Genomic DNA, 17,232 nt, shown 5'->3' on the forward strand with positions numbered 1-17,232 from the left:
TCTTGGCATCGAGAAACCGTAGCCTAAATGAAGCTAAAGTTGGGCTGTACCACAATACTGAAAGGGGCCTCGGTGATGTTTTCATTACTCAAGGTTACAATATTAAGCAATACTGAAGTTTAACAAAGCTACAAATTTTGCTAAATGTACATGTTTTGTTGTACCCAACCTCCTAGTTTTCCAAAACCATAGTATTTCTCCAAAACTCCAAAATGCAAACTCAGTATTATGCATTGAGAAAAACTGGCACCAGCCAAATCCAGAGTTTCTTGGAAAATAACATCCTTTGATCAAACAGTACCAGGAGAATGATTTCTGGAACCGATCCTCAGATGCCTGAATAACCGGCAAAAAGAATGTATCTATATCTCGTGCTAATCATACACTTCTCTGCCGGTAGCTATTACAGATCTATTTTTTTTTTTGAAAATAAACTATTACAAATCTAAACATGTCAATTGAGGAAACATGAAGTGAAATCAACAAGAGTGTGTAATGACACGAAAACTTTGAGATGTCTCCCTCCAGCTCTGTTTTCTTCATAGCTTCTGTCAGGTTTTACACACCTTACCCGTGAAAATGAAAGGATCACGCTGCCTGCTTCCCTTTCTTAACCCTATCTAATTCCGACTCAGCTTCTTGCAGTGCAGATTTCAGTATAGATACTCTCTGTTCCAGCTCCTCGACAGTGCCCCTTTTCAGAGCAGACTTGTATGGTGTAAGGAAGTGCCGGGAAAAGTTTTGCAAAGCTTGAACACCACAAACCTGGAAAACGCATCTTCAAGCACTTACACACTTACACACATTGTAAACTGGAACAAGCGACACTGTGGTCTACCGGATTACTTACCTCTTCTGAAAGTAAGGGCAGCTTGGTGATGTTGAAGTCGTCATACAACATATGGAACTGATCAATATATTTCTGTTGCATTTTTATCCGTGCTTTTAGCAGTTTTGACTCAACAGCTGCCACCAATAAAAGTGAGTACATTAAAACAACAAAAAGACTGAAAATGTTTAGTTCTGTGTTTGGGAAGCTTCTTTTTGAAACACAAATTCTCTAGGTCTTTCAGACAGACTGTCATCTTTGCTTGAAGAATAGGTCCTAATGAAATTCTAAATTAGAAGTGGCATATTTAAATTTCCAAGAAAGCTTCACACCAGTAAATTTGACAAGATGATTGTTTGTACGTACGTTCTTCATCAAAGATAACTTGGTTGATAATAATATTGTGTGAATCAATCTCAAACTTTGCCAATTCTTGCACCAATCTCTCTGTTTCATATAATGAAAGAAATTCAGGTATACAAACACACACAAAAGTTGTCAGGTCCTGAGAAAAAAAAAAGAGGAGTCAGAAGGGGGTATATCATCTTCAACATTAAATGTGTAAATAATGTAGAGATTTACTGAAGAGACAATCAAGAATGATCAAAACAGACCACTACACTCACAAAGTTCCCAGGTCGACTGGGTTGAGGAACAGGGTCGAGGGTCGATGCTTTATAAAATTTTGGTACAAAGGGGGTATAGCTCTATGGAACGATAAATTATTATGTGGAACACAACCCTGATTCATCCAGGTTGATGCATTCAGGTTGATGCGTCTTTGTAAAGACAAAAACTATATACACGTGCTACTAATGAAGAAGCTAATCTGTACAAACATATTAGAAAAATATATAAGAGTGCATTTAGGCAATGGCACACGTACTCAGCATATAAACTAACAAAAGGCACACCAATCCATTGTACTTAACCTCCTTGTCCCAATTGAACTCCGCCAACAATGAGGCTGCGACCCCTCTCAAACTGGGATGCGACCCAACCTTGAATGGGTCGCTGACCCTGTTCAACCCCGACCCTCGAATTGGGACCGTGAATTCTGTGACTTTAACCAGTAGTGCTCTTGTGCGCTTCAATTGATCAAGTAAAAAAGTCAACCTAGAGTGGCTTAAGAAAGAAACTAGTGTGCTGTTTCAAACTACTCTCTATAGTAACTATAATGACTGTGAGTTCTGGGCATGTATTGTGAATCAGCTTCAAACTCATGCTCTTCATTAACAATTTGATCAAAGCTTAAGAGAACCAGTGCAGTATTATGAATTCCATGACTTTGCCATGTGTTGGCACTACATCTTTGGCATGTTCCCACTATATGTTACTCATAACTATTGTTTGACATCCCAGATTAAATAGCCTATTTGGTTAGCACATAATGGAACATATATGCTTCTCTAAAAGCTTCACAGCCTTACCGGATCTTTAAATTGCCTGTTCACTTGCTCGATCACGTCCTTCATACCCTCGAGTCTCCCAAGCATTGCATCCTCGTTTATTTCATCACCAAGACCAAACAATCGACTGGCCTGCCAAATGCATCCATGATCATATTAGCTGGTCGGCGTCTAGGTAGTTTCAAAGAAAATTTTGCACATGTGAGGGTTCACATCATACACATATTACCATTTGGCTCAAATGAATAGAAATACTATGTCACCAAGTCACTCTTTTTTTTCTTTTGTGCGCGTGTTTGTGTGTGTGTGGTGGTGGGGGGGGGGGATATATTTTTTTTGCAAAATGAAACACCAACATTCGCTTTGTGATGTCAAAGTTCATCGAAAGCTTGGTGCTTCAGATTCTATTGATCAGAACACCGCTTTCCTCTATTTGTTACTCTGTTCTAATTTGTAGACAGTAGAACAATGGTTAAATTATTGATAAATTAACATATTTCCTAGAAAATTACAGCAACATTAGCCCAAAAACTTGACATCTAAATACAAGCCCTAGGAGTTACCTTCGATTATATTTTTCCAGTAACTTGAAATGTATAAAGAATACCTGATTCAACAGACCGCCAAATCTATTTTTCAACTCCATCATTTTCTCAAGACCCTTTTCTAGGGTTGCTGGGAACTGCAGAAGCCGTAAAGTATGCCCTGTAGGAGCAGTATCAAAAACTACAACAGAGTAATCCATTGTTTGGACTAATCTGCAGTAAGGAGGAAAATATCATATTCAAATAGCTGCTAGGATCTAAAAAAAAATACAAAAGCACCCACAGATTGTTAAAAGCACTCTTCTGAATAACAATTAATCTAATTCCCAAGATATATCAGAGAGACATTGAAAAGGTGAAATTACAAAAAGGTAGCAACTGAACTACTTAAAAGCACTTTTCTGAATAACAATTAATCTTCCCTAGATATAACAGAGACATTGAAAAGGTGAAATTACAAAAAGGAAGTAACTGAACTACTAAATGGATGGTAATGAAAGGAATTGGTCATAATGATATGAATAACAAACATAAGAATTGAGCGAAACCTTACTTTAGCATTTCAGCAAAACTCATAGCTTCATCTACTCCTGGAATCGCATTTGTCAGTTCTGAAAGGAACCCCTCCATTCCTTCATTGGATAAATCATCATTTTCTACCTTTGGATCAATTTCCTGCAAACAAATTTTTAAAATGAGGTTGTTGAACGAGCATACCGGTTCAACCAAAATGAACCAAGCTATCTTTTCGAATAAAGAGTCAAATAATGAAAATAGCATATCAATCTTTTTCTAAAAAAACATATGATAACAAATAAAACCTGCTTTAACTTGTTTATAATTAGTGAAAACACTAAAATAAATGACTAGGCATCTTATTGAAACTTGAAAGGTTTTGTATCAGTATCATGCTCATGATGGATGAAGAATAAGAAAAGGAGTTCTAAAATCTGGTGCCTAGTCATACATGTATTTTTTTTTACTACCCAAACAGGATATGTTTTAAATCAAATTGCAATAGAATGGGCATTCTTTTTTCTCCAAAGACAATCACTTAATTTCTTATTAGCCTCTGCTTAGCATAGACAAAAGAAAATTACAAAAGAGCCGGCAACAAATAATGGCGACGGCCATATTATCGAGCAGAAGCCTAATGACCATTCGGGAAGGTTAATGAACATGGTCCCATCACTGAGCAACAATCCTGTGACCCACATGCCACAAAGTACCAGCACAAACCCAAGCCAACCCTGAATTGGTAACATTCCTGTCCGTATAGCCGGTCTAGATAAATGTCTAGCTCTACCATACAGAGAAACTCAGTGAGACTTCTCTATCCGCATACTTCTTCTCCTCTTCCATACAACCCTACTAACCTCCCCTCCCAAAATTCGGTGAAGCTACTTTGCCATCCAATCACCACGACACACAGCCTGCCTATCCAATCCTCGCAAAAACCACCGAATTGGGTGGAATCGAGTAAAGTGACGACGACCGCGCGAGAAGAGTGTGGATTGGAGACGTAAGGCTGGGGAAAAACACGGAAGAATTTCCTCCTGTTTTCGGCGCTTACCATGGCGTAGAGGTTGGTGAATCCGCGGACGAGGGTGGGGAATTTGGTGAAGCGCTGCTGGAAGGCGTCGCTGAGGTTGTGCGCGGGGTCGGTGGAGATGACGAGCACGGACTGGCGGACGGAGGCGAGGAGGACGGAGAGGATGGAGCTGCAGGTGGTCTTGCCGACGCCGCCCTTGCCGCCGACGAAGACCCACTTGAGGGTGTCCTGGTCGAGGAGGTTCTGCACCGTGGGCTCCGGCGCGTCGCCGGCGTCCACCACCGCCGCTGACGCCATGCTCCGATACCCGCGGGGTGATCGAGGTGAGCGAGAGGAGGGGGATGAGATCTGGAGGAGTGGGGAGGAGGCAGACGGCGGTGGCGCGTGGGCGTGGTGCGGGGTGGGGGGCAGAGGTGGTCCGGGAATTGTCTAGGTGGAAATACCTTTCCTCTTCTGGACGTTTTCATCTTGCACTTTTCACCTCGGGTCGGGTTACACGCGGCTGGGATAACATGGTGATTCCTCACTTAAATTTGTTCCCAGGGAACATTCATCATTCTCACATTTAAATTGAAGTGCAATTTTGAATTAATAGGATGCTTTTTACATTTATAAGCGGATGGAATTGCCTCCTCTATGTTTTCACCTTTAACTTTAAGTTGAAGTGATATTTTGAACTATCTTTCCGTTCCAAATTGCAGATCATTTTGGCAAATCTAGATACGTAGATTTTATTATGCACCTAGATTTACACTATGTATCAAAAATTATGTATCTAGATTTACCAAAATAAACTATAATTTAGAACAAAGGGAGTATATTTTTAAATGTACTCTATGCATAATTTAGTTGTGTCAAACAACCCTCAATGCTGTCCTATCTTAACAGTGGGGAACATGAAAGAACCATACATTCCTAGTGCAAGAATATCGATTGGAAAATATTCATTTATTATAATAGGATCACTGTAATGTAGAAAACACATAGGTACGATGTGTCCTATTATGATTTCAAACTGAACCAATGCATCAGAAGGTGAGTCATGCATTTTTAAATGACCAAAGTCACGAGTTAGGTATCTTTGACGCCTCTTCTCTATGTAAAGTTTCCTCTTCTCTAGTATGAAGTTTCCATATAATTTTAGATTTTTCCTGATAGCATTGGATCTGGAAAAATGAGAAAGCAGCAGGCTATTTTTTTTCCTTCCGAAGTATAATCCTATATGTTGATTACTCTTAGATCTACTTGAAGTCCAGTTGGAAAATATTTCATTATTGATGAATCTAAGACTCATGGGCCGACCCGCTCTAGACGCCCACACATCCACGCACTGCTTATCCGAGTTCCAACACAACCCACCACATTAGCGCGCCTTGCTCATGTTTCTTAGCTACCACCATTCTTCTACTTTTGATGCAAGCAGCTGCATTATTACTCGTCTCCTATGAGATTTTTCAGACTTTCATGTCGTCGCCCCCACACTCATTCTCCATCTTTTGAGTGGTTCTCAGTTCTCACTACCATACTAACCTAGCCATACCAGGCTTGAAAGGTTAGCTTGGTGCACCAACACAGCTTGAAAGGCCGTTTCATTTTCATCAAGGATCAACCGAACAAAATCACAGGAGCTGATTAAAACTTCACAAACGTGTCACGTCTCCCTCTCTCTCTCTCTCTCAATGCACAACACCGCACACACGCTAGCAAAAACACCCGCCAGGTCGCCAGCCACCCGGGTAAGCTAGTAGAAGAGCGAGTTGTAGGTGGACATGGTGGCGGCGATGGAGGCGAGGCAGATGAGCAGGGACGGCAGCAGCGTGGCGTTGAGGAGCGCGGCCCGGCCGAGTAGCCCGCCGGCCAGCGTGATGGTGCCGTCCGCGGCCACCCGCGCCAGCGTGCCGGCCTCCGTCGACAGCAGGCCGCCGTTGTACGTCCCGCGCGACAGCCGCGACGACATCACCTGCGACAGCAGCGACAGGTTCACGCCCTCCAGCACCTCCGCGGACACGAACGTCAGCAGCGCGGAGCACATGTACTGCGCCACCGTGTACGTGCCCGCCACGCGGAAGCTCAGCAGGACCCCCGCCAGCAGCACCACCTCCGACGCCAGCAGGATTTGCCTGCGCGGGAGCAAGCCCCGTCAGAAAAAGAAGAAAAAATCATCATCACCTGATCACCTGAGGACGACACCTACCTGTCCTCGAACATGTTGCTGATGTAGGTGCCGACGACGGCGTTGACGGGCAGGACGGTGAGCCCCAGGATGGCGAGGAACACGGCGATGGTGCTGGTGTTCCACCCGAAGTAGTAGCTGGTTACCACGCTCGACTCCGACAGCAGGATCTCCATCGCGTATTTCAGCATGAAGTAGATCAGCAGCTGGACCTGCGAGAAACACTTCTTCCGTCAGAAACAGGCAAACATCAAAGCCAATGATACATACATCAGAGCAATGTCAAGCGGGTTCACGCGCCGAACCTTTACTGACGGTGTGAGTAATCTGTAAGCTGAAACAACTGAAGAAGCCGGCCTAAGAGTAGATGGTGCAGACAATCTTCCACCCTGACTGGTCTGGTCATCTTCGTATGAAGGCATCAGTTGTTCAGCAAGGCCCTGCTCCATTTCTTCGTGCTCCAAATATCCTGTGGAAAAAAAGGGTAGTGCTTGTGTAAAGATGCCCAAGAAATGCAGAGAGATTAGGAAAATTCAACATGCACTCAGTTGTTCATTCTGTGAGAACTTACTTGCACTAGAGCTGCTAGAGGAACCCTCACGGAAATCTTTCACGTCAGGATCAAGAGCTGGCTCTCTGAACGAAATCCACAGCCAGATCAGGTACACGAACCACCCAAACGCCATGACCCAGCCAGGCAAGGTGGCTTGGTTGATGGTGAGAACAGACACCTTGAAGTTTGTCTGAAGCAGGCCGGCAAGCGCAGGACCGCAGGCCATTCCGAGAGCACTAGCACTGACGAATGCTGCAGAAGCCTGCATCCGGATCCTAGGAGGAACACAGTCGCTGATGTACCTCCTGTTCACGGCTCTCGCAGATCCAAATCTGAAAAAAATTCAGTTAAAATGTATCAGAACTCGTCACTTGTTTGTCTCTGCACATGCTGAGTTCAGACAAGGATTAGAAATATCTGCACTGATTCTACGTACCCGCACAGGAGCCGGCCGACGAGGAGGATCACCAGGGAGTTAAGATCGTAGGCCAGAGCGTACAACACATTGCCGAGAAGCAGCACGACGCTGCTGAACAGCAGCGGCCTGAAGTATGACCTGTTGGACCACGCGCTGAAGTAGACCGAGGAGAAGATCTGTGCGACCGCCATGGACCCGATGATGACGCCGCACACCGTGGCGGCGGCGCCGAGGCTGGTGGCGTAGTCGTCGGCGGTCGGGACGATGATGTAGGTGTTGACCATGTACAGGAAGGTGTTCACCAGGTTCAGCACCAGGGAGATGAAATGGTACTTGCCTTCCTCGATGTGTTCGACCTCTGAACCTGTGGTGTCCTCTTGGGCGATAAGCGCGTGCTGCCCCAAGAACCGCAGGAGGTTCGTCGAGTTCGTGAGCTTGTCAGCTGTAGCCTTTATCAGATCAATTATCGGGTCCTGGAGAGAACACCAGATGAAGACATCACTTTAACCACATAAGAACTGCACCAGTACCCATTGCACTGATGCTGACAACAGGATCACAAGATCAAACCTTTGGAATGGCCAGTGGGTGCTGGTCATAGATATTCAGATAGCTTCCTTCACGCTCCTCAAGATCGCCAAGGTTGCGAGACAATGCTCCAACAACAGCTCCAATACCCTAGTAATTCACAATGCAACATCTGTACAACACTTCAACCTGCATAACATTGAAATCAATATGACAGGTATTGGCAAGTAACTCACCACATGCTTGAAAACCTGCTGGAGCTGAGAATAAGGGTGGTTTGATCTGCTACTGACATAATAATCTGTAAATTTATAACCCAAGCGTTCATCGAATTTCTTCAGTATCTTACGGACTGCATTGGCGTTAATATCGACAAATCTTAGGAGCTTCACAAGATCCAGGCCAACTTCCCTGTAACCTTCTCTTAGTTCAGATATCTCCTGTAGAAGTGGTAAATCTTGAAGTCTTGCCTTTTTCTTCCCTAAAACTTCAAGCCTTTCTGCAATCAGTCCTTGCTGTTCTATCATGAACAGCACAATCTTTTCAATCTAACAAGGAAAAGTACTCCATCAGATCATCCTAAATGGACATGCAATTTATTCCATACATTAACTGAAATGACTATTTACAATTACTGGCCAGATTTTGATATACCTCATCATCAAGTAACTTTGAGAAGTCCTTCAAAACACACCTGCGATCGCGGTTGCCTTCTTTTGTCTGCTCTGTATATTCTTTTACTCTATCCTTCAAGAGCTTGTAGTTGAAGTAATGCCTACCAAATAGGAAATGAAGTTAGCATCATTATCATCAGACCAAAGAGCTGACAATTAAGCAGTTTACAATTAGGATCATGAAACAACTAAACCACAAACAGAAGAACATCCTATTGACAAAAGCATATCAGTTTTTGTGAATTGCAATGCAAGGTCTAATTGTGATCATACGATTAAAAAACGGAAAAAGCAAAACATATGAGGCAAGTCTCCGTACTCCTCCCATCCTGGAATTTGATCTGTTGTCAGTTTCTTGGAGAAGTTGACCATTTTTCTTCCTAGTGCATGACCTACTTGAAAAAAGAAAACCACATGAAGCATCAGGATCCAATTCCTCAACAAAAGAAAAAAAGCATCAGGATGAAAGTGAGAGCCATCGGCTTATGTTAACAAATCAGCCAATCAAATATCGTCTATGAACAGAGAACTACACAATTTTCAATATGAGGCACAGAAAGAAGAATATCTTGCGAAAACATGGATAACAATGAAAGAAGCACCTGGAAACTTGGTGAATGCTGAAAACCAGGATGGTTGTAAAATGGATGGGCCTTCCGCTAACATCTAACAGGCTTGTATAGCTTTGCTTTGGGCGTTGAACTTTATCAAGTTGAATTAGCATGCTGTTTATCAGGGTTGAAATTATCGCTGCTGGAATAAGAGAAAAAAAATCTTGATAAACAGAGCTGGACAAGTGGACATCACTGATATGTTATCCCATAAATAAAAACAAATTGCACGTATTCTTTGATGAAACAAGATGAAGAATCAATCTCGATATGCACAGCTGGACAAAAAAGGAATACATTCCCCAGAAATAAAAGGAAATTGTGCATATCCATATTTGACTTATGTCCTATTCTTTTACGGAGGTCTGTGAGAAATATGAACCTGGAATGCCCAACAGGGCAACAAATACGAGCATCATACTCTACATTGATATTCGCTTCAAACTTTAACGATCATACTAGTCCTGGATTCTCGGTGTATGTTCCTGGTAACAAAAGAAAACAAGAGGCAGATCTTAGTAGCACATCTTCAACTTTATTTCCTTCAAGCACATCAGAAGTATCCGTTATTGTGGCAATAGTATAGTAACAACAACATATACTTCACAAATTCTTGAAGGGATCAATAGCAGAACCTCTTCATTACAGAGAAAAGTATAGTGCCTGCCAAACCTATTCTGCATTTCAACCATCAGGAAGCTGTAAAACGAATTTCTTTTATGCATCTTTATTTTTTATTGAATAGAAGTACAGGAATGTGGAGGACTATAGCTATGTCTCTTATCCACACACCAGATTCCTTTGGAGTTGACTTCAGAGAATACAGCATTTAAAAGGAAAAACAAAAGTCAGCGACTTATTTATGCAGTGCTGTCTGTATATTCAGTTTGGAGCAAGCTTAACCCTTCCATGCCCTCAAAAAAAAAAACTTCCATTCCCTCCATGGAAAAGGATCACAAGCCATGCAAGCAATGCAGCGACTACTGGCCAAGCTAATAAAACAGAGAAATCCAGGTGGACTCCCCGGGTCGGTTGTCCATTCAACGAGTACCAGCTGGGTCCCCAAGATTATCCGGTTTGGCACGAACTGAATATTTTAGCTACCGCGCGCAGCTGTTAGCCCACTACCTGGCAAGAAATTCATTTCAATTTTCAGCAGCTCTGTCTATTCCCAATTGCAGAAGTCAGAACACGAAGGCAAGGGACCAGTTCTAGATAGGGGGAAAAAAAGAGAGGACGTACTGGATGTTCGCGCCGAAACCAAACGCGATCGCTTCAGTTCTTCAGCGAACGCCGAACAGACCCGACGCTCCCATCATGTCGCCGTCAGGCGTCATCTGAGTCTGAGCACAAGAGCGCTCTGTGTTTCTCCATCCTCAAAAAAGAAAAGGCAAAAAAGAAAAAGTAAAGAGAAGGGAGGAGGGAAGAAAAAACGGCCAGAGGCCCACCTGCATCGGCACGATGGGCCCACTCGTTAACGGGAGAGACCCGGAGAACCCACCGCAACGGCACGAGGCAGCCCAGTAGCCGCCCCTGCGAAGTCCCGCACGAGCGCCGGCGGCCGGGCGCGACGTCCCCCCACCCTCAGAATTCAACCTCCGCCACGGCCGAGCCCGACGCCGGCGGGAGAGAGGGAGATAGAGGGATGGGCGTGGGGGGCAGCTTCTGGGACCTCCTGAAGCCCTACGCGCGGCACGAGGGCGCGGGGTACCTCCACGGCCGCCGCGTCGCCGTCGACCTCTCCTTCTGGGTCGTCTCCCACAGCACCGCCATCCGGGCGCGCTCGCCGGGGGCGAGGAAGCCGCACCTCCGGAACACCTTCTTCCGCACCCTCTCCCTCTTCTCAAAGGTCCGTTTCGGCTGGTTCCCTCCCCTCCCTCCGCTTCCTTCGCCTGCACCCCCCGCCCACCCCCCCCCCCCCCCACACACACAGGTGTCTCTGGCTCCTTTTCCTCCCCCGTCGCTTGATCTCTTCCGGCGTATAGCGTGCTGTTATTCCCTCGTGCTATCCTGCATTCTGTAGTTGCTGCGTGTTGCCCTCCAAGATTTAACCTTGCTGGGGTTATTACTGTCTGTGCTTAGTTCCCCCGATTTTTTTTTGAACCGAAAGATTTTTTTTACTATCCGGGTTCTCTATCTTGCGAGTCGGATTCACCCGTTTCCTTGGGTTTGTCTCTACAACTGCTGCAGATGGGCGCATTCCCCGTGTTCGTAGTGGACGGCCAGCCGTCGCCGCTCAAGTCGCAGGCCAGGGCTGCGCGCTTCTTCAGGGGCTCCGGGATGGACCTGGCCGCATTACCGAGCACAGAGACGGAGTCCAGCGGGGCTGCCACACCGGTCAAAGGGAGGAATGCTGCCTTCACGCGATGCATTGAGGAGTGCGTGGTGAGTTCCCGTATTTCGGTACGGTTGTGCTCCTTTGTGCAATCTACGATTCAATTCGCTTGGGGGTACATCTGGCTCGTTTAACTGCTCAGGAGATTGAGCAACGACTGCAGCCTCCTAATCCGACACCACAATCCGTTACCCTCCATTTGTGTCTTCTTGCTAGATTATATCTGAAATCTTACCAAAAATCTCTTACATTTGACCAGTAATAAGTGTCACCATGCTTATCGTGATCCATTGGATTGAATGGAATTCATATCGGTGATAGGTTATGGTTTAGACGGAGATGCCGCCGCCTCACATCAGTACATACCTTGTCAGTAACTTTGGTTATTTTTCTTTAATTTTTAGGAACTGCTTGAATATCTCGGAATGCCTGTATTATGGGCAAAAGGTGAAGCTGAAGCCCTTTGCGCTCAGTTGAATAATGAAGGTCATGTAGATGCTTGCATCACTGCAGACAGTGATGCATTCCTCTTTGGAGCTAAGATTGTCATTAAGGTCCTCAAATCGAATTGTAAGGTAAGGAGTCTACCCTAGATCTTTGTCCATCGAAGAAGATTTGCTTCCTTTTACATGTGGCAATGGTATCATGACCGTCAGCTTTTTTGCAGGAACCTTTTGAGTGCTACAACATAGCAGACATTGAGGCTGGCCTTGGATTGATGAGGAAACAAATGGTAGCCATGGCACTTCTTATTGGTAGCGACCATGATTTGCATGGGGTACCTGGTCTTGGTCTTGAGACTGCACTTCGGTTTGTGCAGTTATTTGATGAAGATGAAGTTTTGGATAAGTATGTATCATACATTGTTCTTGTACATTTGCTGGCAGAATAATCTCTGCATTCCTGAAGCCTGTCATCTCATTCATTTATACTTCTCCAGGTTACGTGAAATTGGTAGAGGGTTGTATCCATTCCTAGAAGGATTGGACAATCCACATATTGATGATCTCCCATCATCATCCACAAAAGGCTCAATTGTGAAATCGCTGCATTGCTCACATTGTGGTCACCCGGGCAGTAAGAAAAATCATAGCAAGGTTGGGTGCAATTATTGCTTGGTGGATGCCTTAGAGAATTGCGTGGAAAAACCAGCTGGTTTCAAATGTGAATGCCCTAGTTGTGAAAAGGTAGGCTTTGTACTCATTTGATTATCCAAATATTCTTACTTATGATGCCTTAATATGTTTTGCCTGCTCTTTTGCCTTTGAATGGTTTATGACGAATAATTTTCGCTATATTAATTGTACCTTTGTTATGACTGTTAGGCACGTGATCTAAAGGAACAGAGAAAACATGAAAATTGGCAAATCAAGGTCTGCAGAAGAATAGCTGCTGAGACAAATTTCCCGAATGAGGAGATCATTAAATTGTATCTAAGCGATGACAATTTGGATAAAGGTACAGAAAAATAACTATGTCACAAAATATTGAAAAAGAAATTCTGCTTGTTTATATGCTTGTCGTGTTGTAATTTTTCCTTTGGTCAAGTTCTGAACTTAGCATTTATTGATAACAAAACTCATTTATTAACAATGTTCATGACATGTGGCCCTTGTTGGTATACTTACAACTGAAATTTTGTCCTGTTTGCAGAAAAGGGTGTTCCTTTGCTAAGTTGGAATAAACCTGATGTTGAAGCTTTGGTTGACTTCTTAACTTATAGTCAAAATTGGGAGCCATCATATATTCGACAAAGGATGCTTCCTATGTTGTCAACCATATATTTACGTGAGGTGGCATCATCTCCATCTACACCATTGCTTCTTTATGATCAATATGAATTTGATTCAATTCAACGGATAAAAATAAGGCATGGTCACCCTTATTACTTGGTGAAATGGAAGAGAGGTACTCAGGGTATGAAATCTAGTATATCTATCAAGAAGCCAGTAACAGAGGGGGAGATGAGTAGCGAGGTAGTGGTGTTGGATGAAGATGAGGAGGAGGATGCAGTTGTTTGCGAGTCTTCTGAGTTATTAGATGAACCTGATGTTCCACAAGTGCTTACTGATGATGGCTGCTGCTTTCTATTGACTGATGAAGATATTCAACTTGTCAGTTCAGCATTTCCTAAAGAAACGGCAAGGTTTCAGGAACAACAGGTGGGCATTGGTTGCTTCCTTTGCTATGATAATTGAAAATATGCATGACACTTGCAGGACAATTTTTAATTTAAGAGTTACTGTTCTAGCATTAATTTTCTTGTGAAGAGGTCGAAATTTATCCTAAGACATACACCCAAGTTTCAGTTAAATCTTTTGTGCATTTAATTTTGCAGATGTTTATGCTTTACCCCCAAAATTCTACCCACGTGGATCTCTTAGATTTATGTTGTGGCATAACATTACTTTTGAAGTTCTGATGCATCTGGGTAGGTCAGTAGTGATGCCAGTAATATTTAAGCACACATTAATTTAGGTTAATGCATGTATATGGATTTCGAGTTAGGCCCTGAATTGTGATGTTTGTATTTAGTCGAGTTTGGTTATACCTGGGCATTTAACATTTATTTTTGACTATTCAAGAAAACATCAAATGCAACGATGTTGTGTACTGCAGCTAACGCATGAGCTTAATTGGTGCAGAGACTGAAAGAAGCAAAATCAAGATTGCGGAAATCCAAATCAAGCACAAGTAGCGCGTTTGAAACACCTAAAGGTCCAAGGCCTAGCGGAGTCCAGCTTAGCATCACAGAGTTCTACCGGCGCTCAAAGAAAGGGCTGAGCATCGAATCCGGGAAGAAGCCTGTTGGAGAAGGCGAAGCATCTAAGGAAGGCTCAAGAAAAGCCTCGGACAGGGACCCCAACAAGGACCTGCCGAAGTCTACTCGACGCCGCCTCCACTTTGACTGACGACTAGTCTGACTTTGGTCAGCATTGTAATCTTGCTGCCACTGTTGTAGCCTGTAGATGACCCAGAGAACGCCTTAACCTATTGACCGCTGTAGATTTCGCGGCCCATTTTGTACAGGGAGCAAGCATGATCTTGGTCCGAGGAAATGAAACAGGTCTTAGTTCAGATTTTATCATTTGAACCTAGTCTCCTGTAAATGAAGATTTTCCCACTGTTTTGCATATTTTTAGTGTTTCTGGATTCACTGCCGTTCTGCTAAGGGTTGCCTGCAGCAGCTAGACTCGATCTGTGCCTTCAGGATGTCAGCTGACAGACCTGATGTTATCTTACCCTAATCCGTTCGATCAACCTATGTCCTCCGTTACGATATGAATCTGTCAACATGAAAATCATGAGGTGCTCACTCAGATGATGCTCGTGCAAGTGACGTTATCATGAAGAGGTGAGATGTCCTTAGCCACTGCTCCCCACCGCGGGGGCGATGAAATCTGACACGTTTGCAGATGGCGAACTCTTTGCAACTATGACTGGTTTCCACAGGACAGTAACGTTTCTTAAAAAAACAAAAAAAAACAGGACAGTCACAATGTTTTCCGAATTAATATCTTTGACCGGCCCGTTCGATGCTCTTTTAAAAAACACAGCGTATGCTAATATACACATACGTATACTCACACTTATAATTACACGCACGAAACTCTACCCGTATGAGCATCTCCAAAAGACTAAGCCAGCAGATTCTTGAGATCAATAAAATCATCACAGACACCTCGCTGTCGAGGAGAGCTTCGCCTACCTCCAGACCGTTCGATGCTCTTGTGCAGGTTAGAATTGAAAAAGAATGAAAGGATGGGTACGGCTCAACGGCTGCATGCAACCAAAAGAGGCGGAGTGCTGCATTAGTTGTGCAGCTGCGCATGCATACCTCTGCGCTAATGGATGGAGTGTCAGAACAAGCTAAATAAGATATAAAGCTAAATAAGGTATACATGGGTCAGCTAAATAATTATTTTTGAAGTGTTTAGTTTTCCTAGTCTGCTTCGTCCTTCATCGCAGGCGATGGAAGTAGGATTTGTAGCGCAGGTGACATATAATCTTTTGCTTTCCATTCTTCAACCATGGTGTCTAAAACTTTGGAGGGGGCATTGAGGGGGGATCCATAGTGCCGACAGCAGTAGGGGGACTTGAGCGCCCCCCCCCCCCCCCCTTCTTTTGTTATTAACGCGGTTTCGGGGTTCTGGATCTGGGCTAATTAGCATTCACTGTTGATGCCCATTAAACAGATCAGCTTCTAACACGCAAGTATTCTGCATGGAGATAGAAATGGGGATGTTGTGTTCTAAAATTTGAACAAAGTCGGGCTGAATGTGTTCATATGAAGAAAAAAAATCCGTTGGAAAGAAGAAAAAAATGTTTAGTTAATTGGTACCATGAAGCAACAGGTTGTACTTGTATAAATAGGATTCACCGCTCCTGTCCCCTCAGCTCACCAGCTCATCCCCGTGCCCACCAAGTCCATGATTTTCAGTCGCAAGCAAATGGCCGATTCGTCGATCAATGTCGCGCTGATATCGATGGATTCAGGACGAGACAACTGCAACGCTTCGGATCAAGTGAGACCTTGATCCACACTTCCAGCAGCGTCTCGTGAGCGAGGAGGATCTCTTTGGAAGGTTGCAGGGTTGGTAGAGAGATGCAACCTGGGTGATCTTGGCTCATGGAAGTTGACTTTTTCGTTTTGACCTTTTTTTCCTTTCTTTAATATCACAGGCGTCTCGATGAATTAAAGGTAAGTTCGGAATGGTACGGCGGTACGACCCCATCGCACTGACAGGTACTACGCTGTCCTTAGATATCATCATGCAAGACTAGCGCGGGGAAAACCTGTCGCTAGGCCGAATTGCTGGCGGTTGGCGGGCAGCAGGAGGTGGAGGCACTGCTCGGGGCGGCGGCTGGTGTGCAGCAGCAGTCGCCGCTCGGGGCTGCTATCGGCAGCCATAGATCGAAATTTGGCCAATCGTTTCCAGCAAGATGGCTCAAGTAGGATTTCAGCGGTCTGCCGAAGAATGTAGGTGGCGGTGGAACGGTTTGAGCCGAGAGTTCAAGAATGTGAAGACGGGGAAGATCGACGGCAAAAGGGGGGGAGGATACAACCACGCTATGGAAGCTGTCAAGATACTGATGGAGAAAGGCACCTTACATTGAAACATTCTAGCTGTAGTTTCTGTAATTCGGTTCGCCGTAGAGATTAATTACTTGAAAAGACAAGTGTACTGCTAATGATTAGAGCATGGATAAAAATCTAGTCTTAATGTAAGTAAGTGAGGGCCCTACACCGGTAATTAATTTGACCTATGTGTCATGTGTATTTGCGGTTGTCTTGGTTACAGTATCTCACCCTCCGGTACAGGAGTGCAACCTGAACGACTCTGTCTAGATTTTCCTAGCGCGTCCTGCTCTTTACCACTTGACTTTCTTCACTCGTCTTGGCGCCAGCAGGGGCGGATCCAACGTGGGGTGGGGGTGTTGGGTGTGGGGGGAGGTGGGGGGGGCAAAGACCCCCAACAATTTCCAACTATGGATGAAGAAGAGGAAGAAGAAAAGGAGGAGGAGAGGAAGAAGGGGAAAAAAATAAGCCCTCCTAAGTTGAGCTGCTAGATCCGCCTCTGGGCGCTAGAGTGTATGCGACTCC

At 44.4% G+C, this 17,232-nt stretch overlaps 3 protein-coding genes across 3 annotated transcripts; 1 reads left to right on the forward strand and 2 right to left on the reverse strand.

The window, feature by feature from the left end:
• Nucleotides 1–285: 285 nt before the first annotated feature.
• On the reverse strand, nt 286–4,769 carry LOC112880618 (ATPase ASNA1 homolog). The gene is made up of 7 exons (XM_025945337.1): nt 4,357–4,769; nt 3,337–3,458; nt 2,846–2,996; nt 2,260–2,370; nt 1,196–1,334; nt 851–966; nt 286–765 (listed from the first exon to the last, which is right to left on the reverse strand). Exons 1-7 carry the CDS (start codon nt 4,630–4,632, stop codon nt 589–591), a joined length of 1,092 nt encoding a protein of 363 aa, XP_025801122.1. The 5' UTR covers nt 4,633–4,769; the 3' UTR covers nt 286–588.
• Nucleotides 4,770–5,965: 1,196 nt separating this feature from the next.
• On the reverse strand, nt 5,966–10,663 carry LOC112882500 (SPX domain-containing membrane protein OsI_32082-like). Its single transcript, XM_025947576.1, has 12 exons — nt 10,535–10,663; nt 9,675–9,777; nt 9,284–9,434; nt 9,001–9,073; nt 8,662–8,782; nt 8,244–8,555; nt 8,050–8,157; nt 7,498–7,952; nt 7,080–7,393; nt 6,814–6,977; nt 6,530–6,720; nt 5,966–6,455 (listed from the first exon to the last, which is right to left on the reverse strand). The coding sequence occupies exons 3-12, from the start codon at nt 9,345–9,347 to the stop codon at nt 6,077–6,079; spliced, it is 2,181 nt and encodes a 726-aa protein (XP_025803361.1). The 5' UTR covers nt 9,348–9,434; nt 9,675–9,777; nt 10,535–10,663; the 3' UTR covers nt 5,966–6,076.
• A 137-nt stretch (nt 10,664–10,800) lies between these two features.
• LOC112879605 (flap endonuclease GEN-like 1) lies at nt 10,801–14,761 on the forward strand. Its single transcript, XM_025943945.1, has 8 exons — nt 10,801–11,141; nt 11,483–11,677; nt 12,032–12,202; nt 12,295–12,476; nt 12,568–12,814; nt 12,953–13,085; nt 13,281–13,789; nt 14,273–14,761. Exons 1-8 carry the CDS (start codon nt 10,938–10,940, stop codon nt 14,537–14,539), a joined length of 1,908 nt encoding a protein of 635 aa, XP_025799730.1. The 5' UTR covers nt 10,801–10,937; the 3' UTR covers nt 14,540–14,761.
• Nucleotides 14,762–17,232: the final 2,471 nt, after the last annotated feature.

This window comes from Panicum hallii, chromosome 2, assembly GCF_002211085.1.
Source record: "Panicum hallii strain FIL2 chromosome 2, PHallii_v3.1, whole genome shotgun sequence".
In the NCBI taxonomy this organism is placed as follows: domain Eukaryota; kingdom Viridiplantae; phylum Streptophyta; class Magnoliopsida; order Poales; family Poaceae; genus Panicum; species Panicum hallii.